Source organism: Alosa sapidissima, chromosome 5 (genome assembly GCF_018492685.1).
Source record: "Alosa sapidissima isolate fAloSap1 chromosome 5, fAloSap1.pri, whole genome shotgun sequence".
NCBI classification, from domain to species: Eukaryota; Metazoa; Chordata; class Actinopteri; order Clupeiformes; family Clupeidae; genus Alosa; species Alosa sapidissima.
The window spans coordinates 35,033,555-35,057,443 of NC_055961.1; the positions used below are offsets into that span (position 1 = coordinate 35,033,555).

General features: G+C 41.3%; 3 protein-coding genes across 6 annotated transcripts; 1 reads left to right on the top strand and 2 right to left on the bottom strand.

Annotated features, from left to right (window-relative positions):
* Positions 1-2,064: 2,064 nt before the first annotated feature.
* On the bottom strand, positions 2,065-18,020 carry trpv1 (transient receptor potential cation channel, subfamily V, member 1). Of its 2 annotated transcripts, XM_042091162.1 has the most exons (17): positions 17,858-18,020; positions 17,392-17,461; positions 15,586-15,825; positions 15,311-15,465; positions 13,625-13,777; positions 13,389-13,526; positions 13,002-13,300; positions 12,681-12,857; positions 12,392-12,556; positions 12,206-12,301; positions 12,038-12,108; positions 11,747-11,912; positions 11,590-11,656; positions 11,021-11,349; positions 10,803-10,924; positions 3,110-3,222; positions 2,065-2,536 (listed from the first exon to the last, which is right to left on the bottom strand). In XM_042091162.1, the coding sequence occupies exons 3-17, from the start codon at positions 15,807-15,809 to the stop codon at positions 2,433-2,435; spliced, it is 2,379 nt and encodes a 792-aa protein (XP_041947096.1). In that variant the 5' UTR covers positions 15,810-15,825; positions 17,392-17,461; positions 17,858-18,020; the 3' UTR covers positions 2,065-2,432. The 2 variants fall into 2 exon arrangements, with proteins under 2 accessions (XP_041947096.1, XP_041947097.1); XM_042091163.1 differs by lacking the exon at positions 17,392-17,461.
* Positions 18,021-18,171: 151 nt separating this feature from the next.
* On the bottom strand, positions 18,172-21,641 carry shpk (sedoheptulokinase). Of its 3 annotated transcripts, none has more exons than XM_042091170.1 (7): positions 21,232-21,641; positions 20,998-21,139; positions 20,679-20,862; positions 20,331-20,483; positions 20,033-20,208; positions 19,589-19,789; positions 18,172-19,363 (listed from the first exon to the last, which is right to left on the bottom strand). In XM_042091170.1, the coding sequence occupies exons 1-7, from the start codon at positions 21,382-21,384 to the stop codon at positions 18,957-18,959; spliced, it is 1,416 nt and encodes a 471-aa protein (XP_041947104.1). In that variant the 5' UTR covers positions 21,385-21,641; the 3' UTR covers positions 18,172-18,956. The 3 variants fall into 3 exon arrangements, with proteins under 3 accessions (XP_041947104.1, XP_041947103.1, XP_041947105.1); XM_042091169.1 differs by having other exon boundaries at positions 20,033-20,229; XM_042091171.1 differs by lacking the exon at positions 19,589-19,789 and having other exon boundaries at positions 20,033-20,229.
* Positions 21,642-21,870: 229 nt separating this feature from the next.
* On the top strand, positions 21,871-23,386 carry emc6 (ER membrane protein complex subunit 6). Its single transcript, XM_042091183.1, has 2 exons — positions 21,871-22,088; positions 22,287-23,386. Exon 2 carries the CDS (start codon positions 22,311-22,313, stop codon positions 22,644-22,646), a length of 336 nt encoding a protein of 111 aa, XP_041947117.1. The 5' UTR covers positions 21,871-22,088; positions 22,287-22,310; the 3' UTR covers positions 22,647-23,386.
* Positions 23,387-23,889: the final 503 nt, after the last annotated feature.

Here is a 23,889-nt window from a genome sequence, read left to right on the forward strand (position 1 = left end):
CAAACTCTTCATATGCACTCTTTTTTTCTTGACAGGCTGAACCTTTTCCATTGTTCGGACTCTGTATTTATACTGCTCATACAACCTACTATACCAGGGATGTCAAAGTCAAATACATTAGAAGGCCAAAAAAACAAATTTGCTACAAGCCGAGGGCCGGACTGGTTCAATGTTTATTAAAACATATTAAAATGACTGCACGTAACCTATTGAACCAAGACGTGTACTGTATTTTATTTAATGATTAAATGAATAATGACTGTGACTGAAGTGCGGGCAAAGTTTGCACAGAAATGTACGATTTTTCCCATCCTCACCGACCTTGTCATAAAACTTGTTTAAATGATCATACGATGCCTCCTTGCTGCTTTGTCGTCTACATCAGCCTTTCTCAAACTTCTTTGACCTGAGGCCCAGTCAAGGCATACTTTGGGGTCATATAGGGCCCACCTACATGAACCCACCCCCTCCCCCCATCAAATTATCATAATGATATCACAATTATTATTATTTTTATACTATATTGCTGTACATGCACTTCAAAACAGTCAATGTTTAAAGTGCTAAGATTGTTCACAAAAGTTTGTGAAAACATGCACATCAGCGTAGGCTACTGCTTTACTTTATGTAAAATATAATTAGGCCTAGGCCTACAATAGTTTCATTGTTTTTGCATTGTTGCATGATGCTTGCATGAGAAATACTTCTCAAAACAACAGCAGTTATATGGGTGCCGTTGTTTTGGGATGTTTCCCTCATGCAAGCATCATACACTGATAGAATATTTATATGCTATTTAATTACATTTAATTTGAATGCCTGAATGTAAGGATTCAGGAAACACAATACCAGCTTTTGTGAATGGTAAATGGCGGATCAGATCATGCGTAAATCACTGATCTAGAGATCTTTAACTATCTTTAACTAAGACTAATTAATAGCTTTTGGCTGACTTTAATACTTAATGCCAAACAGTGTTTTATATAGTCTGTTAGTCTGGAAGTTGCATAAATCCACGTCGTTCTATTAAATGTCGTTTCATAATTAAATAGCCTTCCAATAGGTTGAAGCTTAGCTTTGCTACCAACGTGCACACGCATGCATTGAATAAATGCTCATACCACGACTTAATTCTATGCCTCTATGTTTGATAACACCAAACAAGTATTTCCTACTAATTGCAGAAATGTTTGTTTTCTTTTTCTGTCCGCCGGCTCCTTGATCAAATGCGCAGCAAATTATCAGACGATGGCCCGGGAATAATTTCACTCTGCAGACCATTGTCCACATTGCGGGCCGCGGCCCATAGTTTGACAAATGGTGACCTGCATGCTGCCATATTAAGGCCTTTTTACGGTGTGTTTTAGCCGGGTTTTCGCGTGGAAGGCTCTGTAGAAATCTGGCACCCTATTCAACGAAGTTAAACTGAAAGAGCGTGCCGTTCACAGACACCAGAATGAAAGAGTTCACAGTAACGTTCATCCGGCAGTATAATACTGTAATGATCTGAGCCTAGCTGTTCATGACTGTGCTCCCATGATGCTGTTCGGTTGATGTGTTATGTTGAATGTTAATGTTAACCATGCAAGTTACCAATGTTGTGCGTCCTGACTGTCGTGTTTATGTTTATAGTTGATTACAGTGTTCATAACCGGGTCTAACTAGTGTGTGTTGTAGATACAGCCTCACATAGATGTTTAGTGCTGGAGCATAAGGGCCAGGTCTGGCCCGGCATTTTGCGTTCGTGTGTTTCGACGCGTAAACAATAAAAATCATTCTAAGACAACTGTGCAGTTTGCTACAATGCAGTAGGCTCAGTTCACGTTCGCTCAAAATATGAAAGAGTTCATGAACTTTTGTTCAATGAACGCGTTCAGGCACAACACTGGGGAGAGGGGTAGCTGAAAGTTGACATCTGCCCTGACTGAATACTGATGAATAATGAAGCTAAGGCCCACTTGGCGGCGTTCGTGGGCTACCGTTGCATTGTGGGGAATGGAGTATTGGTGCGTGCAAAACAGCAGCCGGCGGCTGTGGCCTGCGGGCCGGTTCTAATACTAATCAAATATCACCCTGGGGGCCGTAGATAATTCATTCCGGCCCGCGGACCTTGACTTTGACATGTCTGTACTATACCATTCTGACCTCTAGTGGCACTATTATCTTGCATAGACTGGACCTCTCACACTGTTCACATATTCATATTACAAGTCTATATAACTGCACCTTTTATACATAATTCTGTTTTTTCTTTTGCACTTCTGGTTAGACGCCGACTGCATTTTATTGCCTCTGTACTTGTACTCTGCACAATGACAACAACACTGAATCTAATCTAATCTCATTTCAAATCTTTGAAAGTTGAAATCTTTAAAAGTCTTTGATAAACAGTGACATATGGAACTGCTGATTGGAGAACAGTAGTCATTTGATCAAACATGGCAGACTGAGAGAAGGTTCATCTCTTGTGCGTGCTGTTGCCCTTCATGAGGCCGGCGCTGACTGAAATCCCTCAGGAAGCCTCGCCAGCTTCTCTCTGTTGTATGTATTGAGCATAAAAACATGTATTAACACTCATACATCTCATGCTTTGAGTCTTGCAGTGTAACTGTTAAAATGTCTGGTGGCTTACTTTCACATATCAGTTTGACAACAATAGGCATTAGCTCAGCATCACCATTCCGTTGGAATATGTAGATGTAGAATGCAGTTTCAGAAACTGCAGCAACATTCTAAATAACCCACTCTTTATTTAGATAGATCTCGTGCTCACCCAGACCCAGACAAAGAGTGGAAGGAAGTGAAACCCTTGTGGTGAGTCATAGTCAGCATGCAATTATTCATGGCAACCAAAACTGCAATATTGCAATATGTTGCTTAGATATACACAATGGCCCTCATTTGTCAACCAAGTGTAGAAACCAGCGCAGATCTGAGCGCAGGAATCATCTTATTACAGCTTTCTCTATTTCAAAGAGCAGCATCCGCCACTGATGTTATTCTATTGCTGTAAGTGGCTTTGGATGAAAGCTTCTTGTGTCTGCTAAAAGTGTCTGCCAAATGAATAAATGTAAATAATTGTCATGTAAATGGACGTCCACTAAATTACCTCTCCCTGGTCTGCCAGGTGGGGGCGTTGATATCCTGAAGTCTTGATTCCCAGGATCTTCATTCATTATACCCAAGCAGGTATTCCATTTGATCCAGTTGACTTCCTCCACTCTGAAATCAACAAATAACACACACTCTAATTCAGGGGTTTTCAACTGATTGCAAACCAGGGACCATCATTCTGACTATGGAGGCAACCCCAGGACCACCAATGAATAAGAATACTGATTCCCACATTGAAACTACATTACTGAATCCATGGTCAGAGACCACCACTAATGTCCTCAAGGACAAGTGGGCTGCGGACCACTAGTTGATGACCCCTACTCTAATTGGTCATTATTAGTTATGACCAACCCATACATTCATGAACACAAATGGTCGATTAAGTGGCAAGGGCTGCATAAGAAAGGTGGAGGAGGATTGGGAATGGGGGGGGTACCAACAAGGAGCACCCAAGAGCAACAGGGGCAAGGAAAAACTCCCTTACCAAGGAAGAAACCTTGGGCAGATCCACGGCTCAAGGGGCTAACCCAACTGCCAGGGGTCTTGGTGTGTGTGTTGAGGGGATGACAGGGGAGATGGGATAGTGTGCTGTGTATGTGGGGAGAGGGCAGTGTGCAATATGTGTGTTGGAGAAGCTTCCTCATGAGACAATGTGCTGTGTATGGGGGGGGGGGGGCAGTGTGCTGTAAGTATGTTGGGGATGTGTGTTGGAGAAGCTTCCTGATGAAATAATGTGCTGTGTAGGGAGGGGGGGAAGTGTACTGCAAGTATGGTGAAGGGACTTACTATTGCAAGCAGAGTACTGTATGTATGATGTATGTGAGTGATGACAGTGAAGATGTGTGTGTGGGCGGGAGGGGAGTGGAGCAGTGACTGTGTGTGTGTGTGTGTAGTGTGTGTGTGGGCAGGTGGGGGCAGTGTGCTGTAAGTATGTAGAGGATGTGTGTTGGAGAAGAACCTGAAGACAATGTGCTGTGTATGTAGGGAGGGGGGGCAGTGTGCAGCAAGTATGTAGAGGAGGCTTACTGTAGCAAGCAGTGTGCTGTATGTATGTGAGGTGATGACAGTGATGATGTAAGTGTGTGTGTTTTTTGTGTGTGTGTTGGGGATGGGGATGGGGGGGGCAGAAAGGCTAGGCAATCAAGGACATGGGTAGATAGATGGAGGAGAAATCAAAAATAATAAATAAAAAGTTCTATGGAGAAGTGCAAAAGTTGGAGAAAGTCAGATATGTGTGTGTGTGTGTGTGTGTGTGTGTGTGTGTGTGTGTGTGTGTGTGTGTGTGTTTTGACGTGTGATGAAATAAGAAAAGAAAAAAAAAGGTCTGTAGCATAGGGAGAGGGATGTAAAAGTGCTAAAAGTCATGTCGGTGTGTGTGTGTGTGTGGGGGGGGGGGGGGGGGGGGGGGGGGGTCAGTATAGTGTGAGTTCAGAGTTCGGATGGCCTGGGGATAAAAACTTCTCCTGAGTCTCTCAGTTCTGGCTTTGTGACTACATAGGCGTCTTCTTGATTTCAGCGGTAGGAATAATCCATTGTTAGGATGAGAAGAGTCCTTCAGAATCTTTTGGGCTCTTAGGAGTACTCTTCTAGAATAGATATCTTTTAGAGCAGGGAGTTGAGTTCTTATAGTACGTTCAGCTGAGCGCACTACTCTCTGCAGAGTACTACAATCTCTAACTGTGGAGTTCCCATACCAGGTGATGATGCTACCAGTTAGAACACTCTCAACCGCTGAAGTGTAGAAGGCCTTCATGATGGATGCAGAAACTTTGAATTTCCTTAGCTGACGAAGGAAGTAGAGTCGTTGTCTGGACTTCTTCAGAACATATTGAGTGTTAACAGTCCATGTTAAGTCTTCAGTAATGTGGACACCAAGGTATTTAAAACTTGTGACTCTCTCTACAGGTTGCCCGCTGATCATTAGTGGGGTGTAACTGTAGTTCTGCTGCTTCCTTCTGTAATCCACTACCATTTCCTTGGTTTTATTGATATTCAGTGTCAAGCTGTTAGATTGACACCACTGTGCCACCTCATCAACCTGATCCAAGTAGAGCTGTTCATTGTTGTTACTAATCAGGCCCAAGATCACTGTGTCATCTGCAAACTTGATGATGGAGGTATGACTACTGTTGGCTTTGCAGTCATGTGTGTAGATGTTGTACAGCAGTGGACTCAAAACACAGCCTTGGGGAGCACCAGTGCTGATGGTTAATGAGTCAGATGTCAGACCCCCCACTCTAGCCACTTGTGAACGGTTGGTGAGGAAGTCAAATATCCAGTGACACAGGGTGGTGTTCAGTCCTAAGGCCTTCATCTTTGTGACCAAGGTGAGAGGTACTATCGTGTTGAATGCTGAACTAAAGTCAATGAACAGCATCCTCACATAATTCCCATTCCCCTCCTCCAGGTGAGTTAAGGTGGTGGTAAAATGTTTTCACAAGCTTCTCAAAACACTTCATCACTGTAGACGTCAGGGCTACTGGGCGGTAGTCATTCAGACATGATGGACTTTTGTTTTTCGGTACTGGAACAATAACAGACTGCTTGAGGCAAGTAGGAACTATCTCTTGAGCCAATGATGTGTTAAAGATATAAGTGAACACAGGAGCTAACTGAGCAGCGCAGGATTTCAAAACCCTGTTAGAAACTAGATGTACCGCATAGCGGTACAAAATATGACCGCCGCTCAGTCCTGTACATCCGTTCCGCGAAAATAAATCACACTTCAATTTGTCTCCATATTTTACTCCATCCCCCACTCTTGAAACTTTTGTGTATGCTTGTTTGGCATGCCTGAGTGTGTGTGTGCGGCTGCACAGAAAGTAGCCTACTGGTGCTGAAAAGGTGAATAGATTGTAGAATAGCCAAAGAAGATGTAGCATTGTTATAAAACCTTTAAAATCTCTAAACAATCACAAGTAGAGCAGTTCATCACAGTTCATCCATTGCAACTGGATTGATGAAAGGTCACTTACACCTGTAGGCTACATTGTATTTGGGAAAAGCAAAAGGTATCAGCATAATGTTATTTATTTATTTATTTTTTATGTATTTATAAACAAAAACATCTCTGTCAGTTCCATGCCGTTTTCAACAGCTATCAAAAACAAAGGTCATTTTTGGATGGATGGATTTTTTGTGAATGTTTCTTCTTCTACATAAGATTTTAGTCATCTTTAGTTCATGTAATACTTTATTGTCAATGCACAAATTAAGTAACAGTAGTCTGAAACGTTATTGTTAATGCACAAATTAAGTAACAGTAGCCTAGTCTGAAACGAAACGCTGTTTTACATCTAACCAGTGGTGTAAATAACTGACATGTCCAAATGGGCCTTGATGAAATGCGTCGCTAGACTGTTCATACACATTTTAACGGGCCAAAGTTGAAGAGCTTTTGTCCGTTATTGTTCGTGCAAATATAGGCTGATTCATGTTCCCTTGCATTGTTTAACTGAGGTCCATGGCTAGTCTGGCTTTCATCAGACCAAGCTCAATCTTTTAAGAAATCAAAAAATAAATAGCGGGCAGATCAGGCTGGGTTCACCCAGCCTAGTCCATAGGCACCCGATATTGTTTAATTTTCAGATTGAGATATACACGCTCTGGCTATTCTAAATGCAAAAATGCATCAGGGAGTTATGACAAAACGGTAACTAACAAACTAGATCCTAATAGAAAGCTGTTAGCTTCCCTAAGCTACAGGTAGGATTATAAGGTAGGCCTATTTACAACATAAATTGTCAATAGGCTATGCTGGCGACACAAATAAAATCTCCTTTGGAAACCAATGGCTTACGCCTTACAGTATCAAGCGGACTTAAACTGTCATATCGTGGCGAAAAGTTGTAATAACATTCACGCAGCTCCATGAGTCAAGGAAAGCGCGAATGAAGTAGCCACTTCTAAATGGGACCCACTACACAGTAGCTTAAGGTGTTTTGCTAAAGCAGCCATAATGAAATGAATGTGTCATTGTTTGGATACTTCACACACACGTGCTTTTTAATTTCACAGACTACAACTACCAAGCTGTAATCAAAGCACATCGATTCCCCTCTCACACCCTGCACCCTGCACGCACTTAAAACAAAATAAACAGGCGTCTCAGTCTCACGCATGTATAGGCAAAACTGTATCAGACCGGTGTAGTGTAACGTTGGTAAATCTTCCATTGCACAGAATGATTTTGTAGCACGTGCAATAAATGACAGTCGAAAGATACAAACAGTGCTGCTATACATTTGCTTGGTATAACCGCATTTATAGTTTTCTACAAATGCAATCAATCAAATGCCTCCATCACTCAACCAACGCTAACGGTAACATTACCTAGGTCCTTATTGATATTACAAGATTAACGTACCTGCAGTAAAAACCAAGCATGTCCGATAAACATCCTCAGATTTATTTCGGCTTCAAGAAGAAATGGGAATTACACTTCATGTGAACATCGTCCTATCCTTATTAGATGTTCGCTGCGGTAAATTACAGTCCTTGTATGAAGCGTCCATTGTTTTTTCCAACCCATTTTTAACTTCCAACAAAATTACGTCTCACTGCAACGATGCGCCATCTAGTGGACAAACGACTACTTCTCGCCAATACTGAAAATGCAGCCATGATGATGATGATGAATATTTATTTTGGCTTTCTTTTAATCCTACTGAATTTGTAATTATGTATCGGCCGTTCTAATACCGATAGTATGTGGGTGCCTGTGTGTGTACATGTGTATATGTGTGCACCGCCATTTACAGGCCAATGAGTGTACAGTCACTAAATGTACACATAACCTAATTTTTTTAGACCCCCCCATGGATGAAATTCTACGAAACTTGGCATACCCCCAGAGAATGCCAGGTCAATCATACACATAAAATTATGATTATGAGCCAGGTTGATGTGGGCCCTTGAGACCAACATACCATAAAAGATTCTTCATCCTCAGTGCCACGGTTCAGGTAGTTATTTAGGAAAAACTGTTTTTTTTTTTTTGCGGTTCAGGGGGCCCAGCACGGGGGTGGGGGGTGGGGGTGGTCCCCGGGGACGAAATGAAATTTTTCAGTAAAAGTCTAGTGGGGCTACATACCCACCAAATTTCATGTACCCCGGTGGTTCGGTGTCCCGGGTATCAATGACCAAAAATTATTGAATTGTGTGCATGTGTGCGTGTACAAATTTGTGTTTATGTGTGTGGGTGTGTGTGTGTGGGTGTATGTGCGTGCTTGTGTGTTTGCCTGCGTATGTGTGTTTGTGCATGTGCATGCATTCGTACATATGTCTACTGTGTGAGTATGTGTCATACGTATGATTACTGTAAATGTATGTGTGTGCGTGTGTATCTGTTTATGCACATGTGTTTACATGGAATGGGTTAACATGACCCCTGGAGGCAAACATACGGAAAAAATTGGTCATCCTAGGCCCTACAGTTCTTAAGATATTCACAGAGAACTGTGTCTGCCCTACCCTCCTTTCGGGGGGTCCAGTCCAGCGGGGGAGGGCTACAGATCAAAACGAAGAATGACGGTTCCATGCTATCCATGTGGGGGTACATGCCCACCAAGTTTTGTGTACCCCGGTCTTTCAGTGTCCCGGGAATCCTTGTTGGTGTACGTCACTAAATGTACACATAAATTATTTTATTGTAAGGCCCCCCATGAACGAAAGTACACAAAACTTGGCATGCGTTCGGAGGGTGTCATAATGATCCTACACTTTTAATTTCGTGCAGTTTTGACCTTGTCAGCCAGAGATATTGTGATGAAAACACCTAATTTTTTGCTTTTTAATTTTTAACTAGGTGGCGCTATACATGAAGTAAGTGGTAATGGGATGGGTTGACATGCCCCCTTAAGACCAACATACAAAAAAAAGGTGGACCTCCTAGGCCCTACGGTTCTCGAGATATTCACAGAAAACTGTCTCCGGCCACCTACAGGCCAGTTGGTGTATAGTAACATAAATTAATTTATTGTGTGGCCCCCCATGAACGGAATTCCACAAAACTTGGCGTGCATACAGAGGGTGTCATAATGATCCTACACTTCCAATTTCGTGCAGTTTTGACTATGTTAGGTCACAGATACCTTCAATTACACCACCTCATTTTTACTTTTTTGTGTTTAACTAGGTGGCGCTATACATGAAATGAGTGGTTATGGAATGGGTTGACATGGCCCCTTGAGATCAACATACAAAAAAAAAAATGGTCCTCCTAAACCCTACGGTTTTCGAGATATTCACAGAAAACTGTGTCTGCCCTACCCTCCTTTCGGGGGTCCAATTCAGCGGGGGGGCTACAGATCAAAATGAAAAACGATGGTTCCATGCTATCCATGTGGGGTTACATGTCCACCAAGTTTCGTGTACCCCGGTCTTTCAGTGTCCCGGGAATCATTGACGGAAATTTGGGCATGCGAAAAAGAAAAAAAAAAAAGAAAAAAAAAAAAAAAAAAAAAATTCTGACTAAACCTATATGACCGCCGCTTCGCTGCGCGGCGGTCATAATTACATCCGGTCCAGCAGCTTTTCTACAATTAACCCTCCTAAAGGCATTGCTCACATCGACCTCAGAGGCACAGAAAGGTGCATCCTCATTTGCTTCACATGCTGCAGCTAGTGCAAGATAGTCTGATACCCTACTGATTCTGTTGTCTAATTGATGGTTTTAACTACGATTCGGATTAGGTTACACCTGATTTTAAAAGGCGGAACTTTTTCACCGCAAAATGTGCACTGTATCATGTAGCCACTCTGCTTCTTTTTATGTTCACTTTGGTCTCACTCATTGCATCCAAATAATAGAAATAGCAAACTCCAAGTTATGGTAGGGTAAGTTAAGCTATAAGCACATAGCCAATTAAACATGAAGAAAAAAGTGAACGGGACACTTATTGAAACTATTTCAGCTTGTGTAGGCCTATCAGTGCTTTCTGAACATATTGAACACACTTTTAGAAATACCGTGATAATAATTTTGGTCACTATAACCGTGAGGTTAAATTTTCATACCGTTACATCCCTAGTTGTGAACAGAGTTATTATGTGCCACACATGCAGTTATGTGGCTCTGTTGTATCCTGTAGCAAGTGTATGGCGTTCACTCTGCTCTGTGTTGTGCCATTGATGCAGACGGCAATGATGCAGTGTGAATGTGAGCACGAAATATGCCTACATGTTTAGTGTCCCTCTTTGGTTAATGTGAGCACGAAATATGCCTAATATGCCTGTTCCTGTTACGGAGTCAGTGTGTTTTTGATTTAGGTCAGATGTGGTTTTCCTGTTGTGCTAGTGTCATGTTCAACCGTGCCATCTGTTTCATGCCTACGTATAAGCGTGTCTTACTACTTCTGCTAGTGTCAATGAACAGCAAGAAAGCCAAAGATATATCCTTTAATATATACTGCTAAAAAAAAATAAGGGAACACTTACAGTTTTCCACAATTGTTAAAACACATTTTTTGAAACCTTCCACCCTTTTTTCCTTTCTCAAACTAAATTCACAGAATGTCTGACAGTTCTTGCAAAATAAAACACTCGCCTCAAAAGTTTTACTTGTGCTCAGAGTGTTCCCTTAATTCTTTTGAGCAGTATAATTTAGATAACATTTTCATCAAGCCAATGTAGATATATGTGTGTATGTCTATGTACAATATTTGTGAGTCACAAATGTGAGTTACCTGAAGCACCAGCGCCGGTCCTCTCCGCTGCCATTGCCCAGGTTTTTCTCCACTCCAGAGCGAAGTCTGCGCTTCAAACACCGTGGTAGACGTCTTTCTATATCCAGGATGGTAATGGCTCTCTGGGAACGCATGAAAACACAGGTGCCAACATGAAGGAGCATGCGGATCACACAGACCATGCCAGAGTCGTCTAGCAGCGCGGAAAGACACTATACCTGTAGTCTCCAGATGTTTGTGCTTTCTTTGGAGGTCTTCTCCACAGTTTTGTTCATGAGGGCGATGAGCATGTTGAGGAGTAAGATGTAGGTGAGGACGATGTAGGAGATGAGCAGCACATAGAACACCTCCTTGTAGCGGTACTGCTCAGTGAACTCCAGGTCCCCCATGCCAATGGTGAACTTGAACAGTTCCAGAGTGGTGAAGTAGAAGTTTTTGAAAGTTGGCTTTTTGCAGTTGGTGGAGTCATCGGTTGTAAAAAAAAAACGGGCTTTTGACACATTTGTTGTGCTGTTTGGTTCTGGTTCATCCAGTAGAACGACTATTGCTAGGGGGTAAAGACATTAAGATGGCTCACACAAAGGCAGTGGAACTAACTCATTTTCACTGGTGTCAATGGCTTTTAAACAGTAGAGATAATATGAGCTTTGGACGGTCTTTTAATGGTTACATGATGTTGTATCTATCTTGATTACGTGATCAATCATACAAAAGATGCAAATTAATATGTCCTAATAATATTTTTCCAAAACCTAATTTCTTAGTATTTCGTATGAAATCTGTGTACCTGCTGAAAATCCAAAGAGGAAAACCATGTAGACAAAAAGGAAACGTAAAATGTCCCCAAGAATCATCTATAATGACAAAAAAAGTGTGTTATATCTGAAATGAACTCAACACAACCACAAACACAAACACAGGAGGAAGTGCAGTATGGCAGGTACCTTCTGTATCATGACTCCATAGATGCCCATGTTCTTGGACCCTCTAGAGTAATAGAGTACATTGACCCAGCTGAGAGCAAGGCACAACACCATGAACCCAAGATACTCTTTCCTACTACAGAAGTAGAACACCACGGAGACCAGGAAGAGCACTGCCTGGGTGAAACTGGGATCCGGGTCAGGCACAAAAAATAAGATCATGGCTGTTAGAATTTGTTGTAAATGTTGTCAATGTCCCACTATCTTAAACATTTATTTCTATTTTAAACACATTTTTTTCCTGGGACTTACAAAATGAGTTCACAGAAGCCATCTACTAACAAGGTTTCCAGGGTTGGACGTTTTCTTTTCAAATCTGATAACTTGAAAGAGAACAGCGTTAATGTAATTTCTGTCCTACAGAATGACTGCAACAAACTATTTAATAACAATGGTTCGCATTCTAGGTGTGATACATACCCCTTTGAAGAAGAAGTAAAGCGAACCCAAGAGAAGTATGATTTGCCCTGATGCAAGAAAGTAATCTTCCAGTGTATTCTCCAGTGGGTATGGTGGCTGGGAGAAATGAATCAATCAATCATGGAGTAAAAAACGTGGAAATGCAATCAATCATGGAGTAAAAAACAACCAAAGTGAATGACCAACCAGTCCATCTGATCCATCTTTCCGGAAATAGGCCACGGTGGTGAAAACACTGAGGTAAATCAAATAGACCACAAAAGTGAAGAGAAATATTGGATGAGCAAATCTCCTCCACTTCTCCTCCAGCAGCTGACTGAGTGGCTCCACCTGAAGCATCTCCAGACGGTTCTAAAATGACAGTATAAATGTGGTATGTCTAGAAATTTTAGTTTGAAGCATCCAAACATGATCTTGACTCAATATGATATTTATGTACCTAATTACCATGAGCACAAGCAAAATGTAGACTTACCGGGATTTCAGTGCCGTAAACGACTATCTCTAGAACAGACTTTGTTTCATAGGAGTCCAGTGATGACAAGTCATACAGTGAGGAATAAACCGGCCCATAGGCCCACTCTGTGAACTTTCTGGAAAGATGTCTGGTCTTCTTATCCTGGAACTCTCGATGCAACATGTGTTTAAACAGCTTCAGCAAGAAGGAAGAGGAGAGGAGAAGTAAGAGAATTATTCAATGCATTATGGAGAAACAAATCAAGGTGTATCAAAATAAAAGCCTTTTGCCAGGAATAATGCTTCTAGCAAACAATGCAGAATTTAAATCTAATCTCACCTCAATCTTGCCTTTCTTGGCTGCTAGTTTAATTGGAGTGAGGCCCTGCTTGTTCTCAATCTCCTCCAGTTTGACTTTTGGGTGAAGCTGGGCAGCTCTGGTCAGGATGTGGTCATACATCTTAATAATAAAATCTGTGTTTTCAGGGCTGTTATCTGCTACCATCACCAGGGCGTGGAGAACTATGTTGCCCTGAGAGTCTGCCTCCCGTACATCTGTATTCTGGTATTGGTTTTCCAACAGGAAGTCAACCATGTCTTTCTGGTTGGTGCAGGCTGCCAGGGAAAGTGGCAGCTCTCCTGCAAACAGAAACGGCATGTTTTTATTTGGTTACAAAGTTTGACTTAACATCAACATCAATGTCTGATCCCTTTGATATCTCTCTACCAAAATAGAAGCAAGGTCCATCATGCAGCTGGAAGAACTTCCCACAGGCTTTGGCGTGGACATCAGCTCCTTTCTGTACCAGAAGCTCAACAAAGTATTGACTCCTTCTCTCAATGGCTACATGAAGGGCTGTCTGGCCTACAGGGGAAATCATACTGTCATAATATCTGATTGTGGAAAAACGTGTCCAGATTTAAAACATGTCCAGATTTTAAAAATATTCACTAAACTTTCACCTTTGTAATAAATGTCTGTATACGCTGCATTGACAAATTCCTTTAAATCACCCATCTTCTCCGCAATATCAAGGAGCAATTTCACGGTGTCATTTCTGCCATCTGTTAGATTTAGGAGAGCCTTGAGTAGAGCAGTCTTTCCCTTGGACCGATCTGCACAAAGTTAGAAAGGTTCATGATCAAACATGAAAACTGAGGATGTAATTGCAAAAATAGTAGCCTACATTGTATAAGTATGAGTATATATACTGTACTCTTTTGATCCCGTAAGGGAAATTTGGTCTCTGCATTTATCCCAATCCGTGAATTAGTGAAACACTCAGCACACAGTGAACACACAGTGAGGTGAAGCACACACTAATCCCGGCGCAGTGAGCTGCCTGCAACAACAGCGGCGCTCGGGGAGCAGTGAGGGGTTAGGTGCCTTGCTCAAGGGCACTTCAGCCGTGCCTACTGGTCGGGGTTCGAACCGGCAACCCTCCAGTTACAAGTCCGAAGCGCTAACCAGTAGGCCACGGCTGCCCCAAAACATTGATTAGTGTTGGAGAAAGTCTTTGAATTCTAGGGGTGAAAAGTCTTGACGCAAGACAGTCACATGGCACTGAAACAGTAAATAAACAGGACATGATGAAATCAGCAGTTACTGGTTTCAGAATTAATGTGGTTCTTGAATGGGAGACCTCCTTAGAAAACTTAGTTGCTGATGGAAGTGGCATTGGTGGGTGGTTAGGTTGCACTCTTCCCTCAAAAATTCCCAAAAATCAATCCCAATGGCCCAGTGCAGAGACGGGGACACTGCTGTAGGAGATGCCATCCTTCAGATGAGACGTTAAACCAAAGTCCTTTTAGGCAAGTCCCTCCACTTGGCGGCCATATTGCAACGCTTTTTGGGCACTCATCGGGCATCCTATTCGGTAGAAATGCGCGTGCGCAAGTCTTCATGACACCAACCTTGCTCCAGCGGCAAGTTCACAACATATGATTGGCACGATGTCTTCACAACTCACCATATGATTGGCTCAATGTATTCACATCACACCACATGATTGGCTCAATGTATTCATATGTCGTTTTGCTGAGGAAGGGGTGGGTTATGTGTAGACAACAAACTAACCCCATGCTTTTCTATGGAGGATTTTTTGTGTGCTGTGTGAGTGCTGTGTCTCCACATTAGAAAATCTCTGGTTAAACTGAGGTCCTGACTCACTGTGGTCATTTGAGATCCCATGGCATGCATTGCAAAGGAGCAGAGGGTTCCTCTGTGTCCTGGTTAAATTCCCAACCTGGCTCATTCATTCTTTCCCTCACTCTCCACCTCAAGCTGGTTTGTGGTGAGCATTCTGGCGCATAATGACTGCCGTGCATCACCCAGGGGGGTGCTACACATTGGTGGTGGTTAGTGAGGCTCTTCCTTCACTGTAAAGTGTTTTGAGTGCCTTGAAAAGCACTTAGTTTTCCAAGGAGGTCTCCAATCCAAGCACTAACCAACCCCATACCTGCTTAGCATCAGTAATTCAGCAGTGGCCGGGTATCTGCTGGTCTGGCTGCTGCCATGAAACATGATGACCTTTTGAAATACCCCAATGTGGCACTCAACGACTTCAATCCATGAATGTCAAACATCAGTGTGCCCATGTTCTTTCAGCATGTGAATAAAAATATTTAGATAGTCAACTTCAGCCTTACATTCAGAGTCAGTCAGGTGCTTCATGGCCCGGCGCAGGTACTGCTCCAGTCCCTCGAGCTGAGCAACCTCTCCACTAGAAACTGCTGAGAAGAGCCTTCTCATGTCAAATTTGTCCTTGTCTTGGGCAGCTTCACCTGTTATTCCTCTGACGCCCCTGCATAACAAGAGATTCCAAGTGGTAATATTTTGGAACCATGTCAAGGTCATTGATTGCAATGACTTACAAAGATAAATGAGTGTTATGAATTATGATTAACTACATATCACAACTCACTTGACGAAATTCCTGTTGATTTTAATCTGTGAAGAGGGCTCTCCAAGCTCCTCTTGATATTCAGAGTCCATAGGGATCCTTTCCTTTTTGGATGCACCCACGCCAAATGCAGAGGTCCAGTGATCCTTTGTGCCCTGTTCTTTGCTCTGAGCACGCTCTTCGTCGGTCTGGTCATCCACTTCCAGGGTGAATGGCCTCCTCTGATGGTTCTTTGGTGTTGCCATTGTGTCGTCTGAAATACTATGATAACGGGATGTGGAAATAAAGTGCCATTAGGAAGTCATCCCCAATTCATGATCTACATAAAACAGTATGAAATCTATAGTCTTGCATTTAAGTCATACTGCCATACTCCATGATCACTTAAGACTCTTGTTTGGGAAAATCTGCTTTAGGATTCTAGTTGAATACTAGATTCATAATAATGAATTCTAATATTTCTTTAACAATTAAATATATTCCATTTTATTCCATTCTATTTAATATTCCAGTTGTATTGCTTCTTTCAGACATTAGCATTGGTTCAACATCTCCACAGCTGTTGCATGTGTAAATCAAAGACATTGGCACACATGCAGTGATATTTGGGACAATGTTGAATAAGCGCAATTGTTGGTACAAGTTCACACACTATGAGAATCAGTCTTGGTACCCCGTGTGCTCAGTCTTGTGATGTTTTACCACAGAGCACAAACAAAGTGTTTATTTAACATGTCTGTGTTGCTCTCCCTTAGCAACAATCTTAAGTATGACCTTGTTTCACCAGATATTCACCAAAAGTCATATGAGAACGGTCCACTTGTAAAATCGCCTGGAAAAGGGGAAGGGGTGACCAGTGATTCAACAATGCCAGTGTCATAGGGGATCTTGTGGCAAAACAGTCATGTCACATCTCTCTGTGATGTCTGCCATGGTCCAAGCACATGATCAAACAATTGAGAAAGGACAAGCGGAGTTATTCTTTTATGACTTTGGACGGTTCTTCTACTCTTTAGCCTCAATCAAATGAGCTAAAATATACACATATCATTGTGAAGAACATGTGTTCACAGTACAAGTGAGACTGTCACATAAGTACATTTGTAGCACTAAACAACCTCACAATACAGAACAGAAACCTTTAAAATAGCCATATGAGGATGTGAGCACCAGTGTATCTATACACAATGATGACTTGGAGGTTTAGTGTTGCTGAGAAACTTGAGAAGCCGACTTATTGATCTTGTATGTCCACTCCTGCTTAATTCTCTTGTTCCAAGTTGTTTACTGCTTGTGTTAAGATTTTTATTGAAACATTCGCAGCACATCCCAAGGACATGCTATCTCTTGCATACTGTATATAATTTTAAAATGCCAAATCAGTTCCAGTACAACTCGTAATACCTACAAAGCAGTTTTCACTTACTTACAGAGTACTATCTTGGTTTGACACAATTTTGTCTTACTCTCTATAATGGACTGAATCTTATTAGCCGGTTTCAAGAAGCAAAAAGCCAGGCATAATTGTATCAGACTCTGGTTTTCTTCACCACCATTCAGATTACAGTGACATTATCAGTTTTATATTACACATGGCCTTTCACAAATGCATCTGCTGCCCACAATACAGATCATTTTTTGACATGGCTAGAAACTATTTTAGTAGAAATGTTGCTTTTGAAGAAAAATGATGAAAGCCATGTTTCAGATGCTAAATGAAAATAACACCACAAAAGATATAAAATGACTACGTACAGTAAGATTACAACTATTGTCACTGTATTGCATACATGTACTGAGTCAGAAAAACAATATGGAGGTACTTACGCACAATAAAAACAAAAATCAGCTACTTCAATTCCTGATAACTATCCACACACACTGCTCATGGTACATTCTAAGACAAAGGATGAGAGACAGGTTGACCACACTGAGGAGAAATGGGGTACTGGTGATGTGGAGAATTATCTCCAGAGAGAACTAAAAGCATGGACGGAGGATTGTATTGATCTCTTCTGCTGCTGATTACAATGTAGAGGTCTTTAGAGACAAGCCATGCTATCCATGCACTTCCAAGTACTCACATATTCACAGGCCAATCATCTGATTGGTTTATCTCTGTGACACTGCTCTTACCCTGGAATCATGCAGATCCCTTTGTGATCAGAATCTTACACATTTTATATTACCAGTTAATGCCTTTGCTTCTAGGACCAACAGACCTTACCAATAAAACAAAACCTTATTGTTGACATGGACATATAACAATTACATACAATATGAAAAGTCTTACCTGAGGTTAAGAGAACCTAGTTCCTTTAATGTAACTGCCACATTAGTGAGTCTTGTTTAACAGCGCTTCGCTCTCAGACGTTCTTTTTATATCCTCAAGTTGTTGGAGCTTCCTGTTAGACGACTTAAACGATTCACAGTGCACAGAGTGGTCATGAGGCTGTCCCTGCTGCATATGATGCTTGCCTGCATGCCTGCCTGCACATGCAGAAATGAAAGTAACGTCATCTCATGCCCAGCCATAAAGGCTTTCCATATGGTGAATTAATCTGGTTGTGGCAATTACATTTGTTCACTGATCACAAATAATAGAAATACTGCTATGCAAGGTTTTATTTTTAAACACATATTTTCATAATTCACTGAATACACAGTTTATGCATTTTACACTGTATATTGTGATACAATTATACATAATACAATACATTGTCCCGTCATTGTTTATACAGAAATTTGCTTTAACATATGGAAGCCCGTTTCCGCCACTTGAAGAAAAAAAAACTGCCAGATACGAAGTCAAAATTATGAGATTTAAAGTCATAATTATGAGATTTAAAGTCATAATTATGAGATATAAAGTCATAATAATGAGAAATAAAGTCGTAATTTTGAGATTTAAAGTCATAATTTTGAGATTTAAAGTCATAATTATGAGATTGAAAGTCGTAATTACATAATTCAAGTGGCGGAAACGGGCTTCCATATTAACATGCTATATAAAAATTCACATAAACTATTAAGATTATCAAGACTAAGATTATCATCAACATGCCCAACTAACAATTATGTTTGTCAACATGTGAAATTAAGGTATATTCATATAAAAATATTGTATGCAATTATCATCTTGCAAAACAAATAACAGCAAACTGAATTCAAATTAGTTTCTTAGAAAAGAACAATTTAAAATGTGTCAAGGAAACACAAATTAACTAGAAAAAAAATGTAGGCAAACATTGTTTTGACATCCTTGTGCAAATGATCACATTCAAATTAAAACTACATTAAACAAAAAACTACGGAATGCAATACACTTTCTTAACTCTACTTCATTTCAACTCTACAGATGAAGTGTGATGAAGACATGAAAGACATGCCATTCATCGTTTTCTACTCAAGTAGTCACTGCAGACCATAGCAACTCCAACTGCTGAGTCTACATCTTTTCCATAGACAACTGGCAGTGGGAAGGCTTTCTCAACCTCCTGCCTAATGACTTCATTCCGGGCCAGGGCACTCCCACTAGCCACAATCCTCTCCACTCCTGCCTCCCGCAACGTGTGCGAAGGCATCATGCTCACGAGGTTGTCCAGGATTCCACGGCACAGAGCTCGGGTCACATGGCCCAGCGAGAGGTTCCAGGGCGAGATGTTGGACACCTGGCCCAGGGAAGTGGCCGCGTGTCGCTCACCCAGCACGGTGGGGGTGACCCTCAGGTCCGTGTCTAACTGGTCCTGGGCAGCCTGGATAAGCTGCGGGTAGATACTGGTCTCACTGATCTCAACCCCTGGATGAATGACATTTAAAACCCAGAGATGATTATGCACCAGCACCAGCAGCAGCAGCAGCAGCAGCAGCAACTAACAGCCCCTCTTAAGGAGCCTGAGATAAAAACCCTCAACCGTGTAATGGTGTATGTGATCTGATCTGATCTCACAACATCACTTAGTGCATGCTTATAATTAATTTAATTAATTAAATTAAATTAACTATAAATAATTAATTAATTTACCAAGGTCTTTAATCCAGGATGTCAGCATTCCAACAAAGGTCGCCATCACATTGCCTCCATTCAGTGAGGCCGCTACTGCCAAATAGGAGCCACTGAAGTAAGGGAAGTAGGCGATGGGTGACAGAGCATCAGGCACACAGTCAGGTGCGAAGCCAGCCGGCATGGCAAAGGTTAGTTGAGCTGAAGTGCTAATGTTGAGAACTGTGGAGTATGTTAGTGAGGTTGTTAGTGGTTATTTGATTTTCATTCAAAAAACATAGGAATATGACAGTCGATTAGCAAGTTCATTTTGATGCTACACAAGGCAGGTAAAATGTGACACTCCAAAACAAACATTAGAAATGCTAGTTCATGCGTATGCTATATATTCAACCCATCAAACATTATGATGTTTCCGGGGACACACACACACACACACACACACACAGCATCATCTACATCTACCTGCATCAGTCTTATTGGTCATAGTAGAGTAGACACTGCACTGGAGGTCTCCAAGTGCGACCCCAACAGGAGTGTTAGCAGGGATCCCGTGCCATTCAGAGCAGGTGTGTCCAGCAAAGGCCCCAGACTCAACAGGCTCAGGGAGCAGATGAACAGGAAAGCCAGCCTCTCTCAGACTGAAAGAGGTGCAGAGATTGCTATATCAATTAATATAGAGAAGGCATGAGGAACATACATTTGTCAAGTTCCAAGACAAGTTCCCTCTGGTGTTTTTTTCCCTTATAGAAGACATCCTCACATGTCAAGGTTCCACTGATGGGTGACAGTGTTGAAATAACCCCAGCTGGCAGCATTCTGTGCTGAAATGGAACAGTCCTTGGATGCACACAACATCGATACCACATAATCATGGATGGTTCCAGCCACATTGAATTCTGTGAGAAATCCAGGTCTGCAGATGGAAATAATGTCAATCTCTGAGATGCAACAAGGATATGTACATTCATAAGTGTAAAGCACTCCAACCACACAAACGGGTAGGCCTATTCTGTTTGACCTAAAACATATCATTCTTGTTGGACCATGGGTAGCAATGTCAAGAGCATCATAATATAATATTAATAGTATAGTAAACCACTTCACTTACTTGTGCTTGAGCAACCAGAAGATAGTTACACATCCAAAGCCAGTGGCAAGGGTAAGATGAGAGTTTGGCTGTGGCAACGAAGAAAGGAAATCACTGCTGCAGCGGCTATCCTGCCATATAATTAATTGACTGGTGTCTTTGGGCTTGAACATGCGAACATTATTGGTGCCAAACCATTCACAACCTGACAGGGTAGGTTCAGAAACAGTGCAATATTATGAATAACCAATGAATGTACTACAAAGCATTTTCAAATATAACGGTGCATGAATCTGGTAGCATGAAAAACACAAACTATGATAAAAAAAATAAAAAAAACCTGTCTTTGCTCTCCAGAACACAACTCCATGCATTTGTCCAGAGACTCCAATTCCAACGACTTTCTGCAATTTCTCTCCAGGCAGAGAAGCAACACACTGATTGAGGGTGTTAATTATCCTCTCTGGATCCTGCTCCTTGGCCTGCAGGATGAAAGGAGTTAAAAGAAAGAGTTTATTACATTTCTGAACCATGCTAAGACACAACTACTGTCCAGGTTTTTGTTTTAACGCACATTGGTCACATTGCTTTCCTTGTCAGCTCGTGTTGGCAAACAGTAACTTTCCGTGACAGTTCTTGACAAGGAGTCGAGCAATACAACTTTCACAGACGTGGTTCCTAAATCGATCCCAAGGATATAGTTCGACGTACAGGTGGAAAGTGCCATATTCAAGGTTGCAACGTCTGTTTACCGCTCGAAACCACTACCTTTCGAACTTTGGTTTGAGATGGGCTATTAAAATATCACATTAGCTTCCCTCCATTGTACAATAAACAGTAGACGGTCCATGGTTCAACCAAAGATCCTTGATTACTAGCTCCGCTTTAACACTCTCTGGTTCGAACCTTTGTGCTCTTACGAAGTAGGCTAGTTGTAGTGTAACCATCTCTGGTGTAACTGTATTACAGACACTGAAATATTTGTATTCTGATTGTCCCTAAGGGGCAACCGTAGTGTCAAAGGTTATATATATTGTTTTTGTAAAAACAAAAAATATTCTTGCAACTATGCTATTTCAAGCATCTACAATTATTAATTATATATGAAATATTGTTTTTATTATTTTTTATATTTATATATTGTATTAAATGAAGCGCATTTACGAACTATATTTTCACAGACTCGGAGAATAAACTGGCTCTGACCTGACAGAATGAACAACGACCCAGAATGCTTTGCGTCAAAGATGGCAGCTGAAGGAACAGGCAAATAGCCGCAACGATTTAACTTTGGTTGTCTCACAAAATTAATTTCCCATTCAGAATTGATCACATTCCATTTTTTTCTTGAGACTCGTATATCCTTTCATCCAGTGGAAAGGTTGTTAAGTCACGCTTGGAAGTTTCCTTGAAGGAAATATCGTTTTCAGGGTAAGACGTCAAAATGCTGAGTTAGCTAACGCTAGCAGCTAACTGTTCGTCTAGTCGTGTTAGCCATCTAAAACGGTGTATCGTTTTGGTGGGAAGTACTCTCTTAAAGAAAATGTATTGTTTTTTATTTTGACTGAAACCACATTGTGATGCCAACGTTAATCGGTGACTTATACCTCTGTTTTCCCCTATCGTTAGATTCTTAACTGATTCTGTAGAATCATGGCCGCCGCATTGGCAGCCAAACGTGAGGGACCACAGTTCATCAGCGAGGTAGCAGTGAGGGGCAACGCTGCTGTACTTGACTATAGTAGGACGTCTGTCTCGGCCCTATCCGGGGCCACAGCGGGAATCTTGGGTCTTACTGGATTATATGGTTTCATCTTCTACTTACTCGCATCCTTCCTCCTCTCTCTACTGCTCATCCTCAAGGCGGGTCGTCGATGGAATAAGTGCTTCAAATCTCGACGCTTGCTTTTCACTGGAGGCCTTGTTGGGGGTCTTTTCACCTACATCTTGTTTTGGACTTTCCTGTATGGTATGGTTCATGTGTACTGAAGGGTATACAGAGACGTTGTTAACATGTCTAAGTTGATGTGCTATATGCTAGGCCTAGTTTCCCACATATGATGTTTAGATCAGCAGCCACTAAATGCCTAAGACATTTTTGATGAATATATCTTCGAAGGAACAATTGCACTGAAGATTATCTTTTACCTTAGTCACAACACAGGCGGTTAATGTACATGTAATTGGTCTTACACAGTGCTTCATACTTTACATTTGTTGGAACCATACAGTCTGCTTCTGCTAGACTGCACAATGTCAACGTGCATTTAAATGGAAAACGTCAACCATCTCTATTTCAAGGAATGTTGATAATCAGAGAACCTGCTAGTGATCCATTTTTGTCAGCTCTTTAAAAATTATGAAATACAGTTAATTATAAGTGACCCACTACATGGTTTAGTCCTACCATATGGTTTCAAGTAGAATGTGCAGGTTACTTTATTACCTTCCTGTAGCTCACTAACATAGAAGTCTTACATTGAGGAGGGTGGCCCTGTACCAACATCATTATTTTCATGCAATGTTTAGTAGTAAGTTGTAGATAACCATTCCACCCAGTGTAGTGATTTATTTAAATGTATTTAGAATGAGTAATGCCATCAAAACATGTTAAAATGTCCACTCTTTGTTGCCATTTTTAACCAATAATAATAAACTGTAAAATGTACAATTGAAAGACATTGGATTTTAAAGACATGCATTTGTTTAAATTAAACACAGTAATACCAGTTATGCACATGTACATTGTTGAATGTGTGTGTGTGTGTGTGTGTGTGTGTGTGTGTGTGTGTGTGTGTGTGTCAAGACCTGTTAACTTTGGGTGCCCAGTCACACAACGTGTCTCTAGCTTCAGGAAACTGAAACAAGGACTATCTGTTTTTTTCTTGGTTCATACATGTGTTGGTTACAAATTTGAACCACCTCAATTAGCAATAAAGACCCATTGTTTATCAGTACAAAATAAAATGGAAAATAAAGTCATTCAGCAATTCCTGCCCTTTGCTAATATGATTATGGTAGTTTAACCTAACATATTATCACACAAACTATTGGTAAAAATACACACTAGAACAAAATATATTTGTTGTGTGATGTATTCAACTTTTGTGGAGGACACATTTTTGGATGATCTTTAAACCACGTTGCAGATTTTGTGGGCTGAAATGACTGGCATCAGCCTGGCTTTTTGAAAATTGTTAACAGAAATTTGATACAGCTCATTTGTAGGTTC

Bases quoted from the DNA above. Each gene is read 5' to 3' on its own strand.
- trpv1 (XM_042091163.1), bottom strand. From the start codon at position 15,809: ATGGCAACACCAAAGAACCATCAGAGGAGGCCATTCACCCTGGAAGTG. The intron at 13,778-15,310 runs GTAAGGCTGAAG...AACTTTGTGCAG, and splicing joins GCACCTGACTGACTCTGAAT to ATCGGTCCAAGGGAAAGACT. The intron at 2,537-3,109 runs GTAATTTAGTGG...TACATACAACAG, and splicing joins ACCTGGCAGACCAGGGAGAG to AGAGAAGCTGGCGAGGCTTC.
- shpk (XM_042091169.1), bottom strand. From the start codon at position 21,384: ATGGCACTTTCCACCTGTACGTCGAACTATATCCTTGGGATCGATTTA. The intron at 21,140-21,231 runs GTGCGTTAAAAC...TTCATCCTGCAG, and splicing joins AGGAAAGCAATGTGACCAAT to GCCAAGGAGCAGGATCCAGA. The intron at 20,484-20,678 runs GTAAGTGAAGTG...TTCCATCTGCAG, and splicing joins TTCTGGTTGCTCAAGCACAA to ACCTGGATTTCTCACAGAAT.
- emc6 (XM_042091183.1), top strand. From the start codon at position 22,311: ATGGCCGCCGCATTGGCAGCCAAACGTGAGGGACCACAGTTCATCAGC.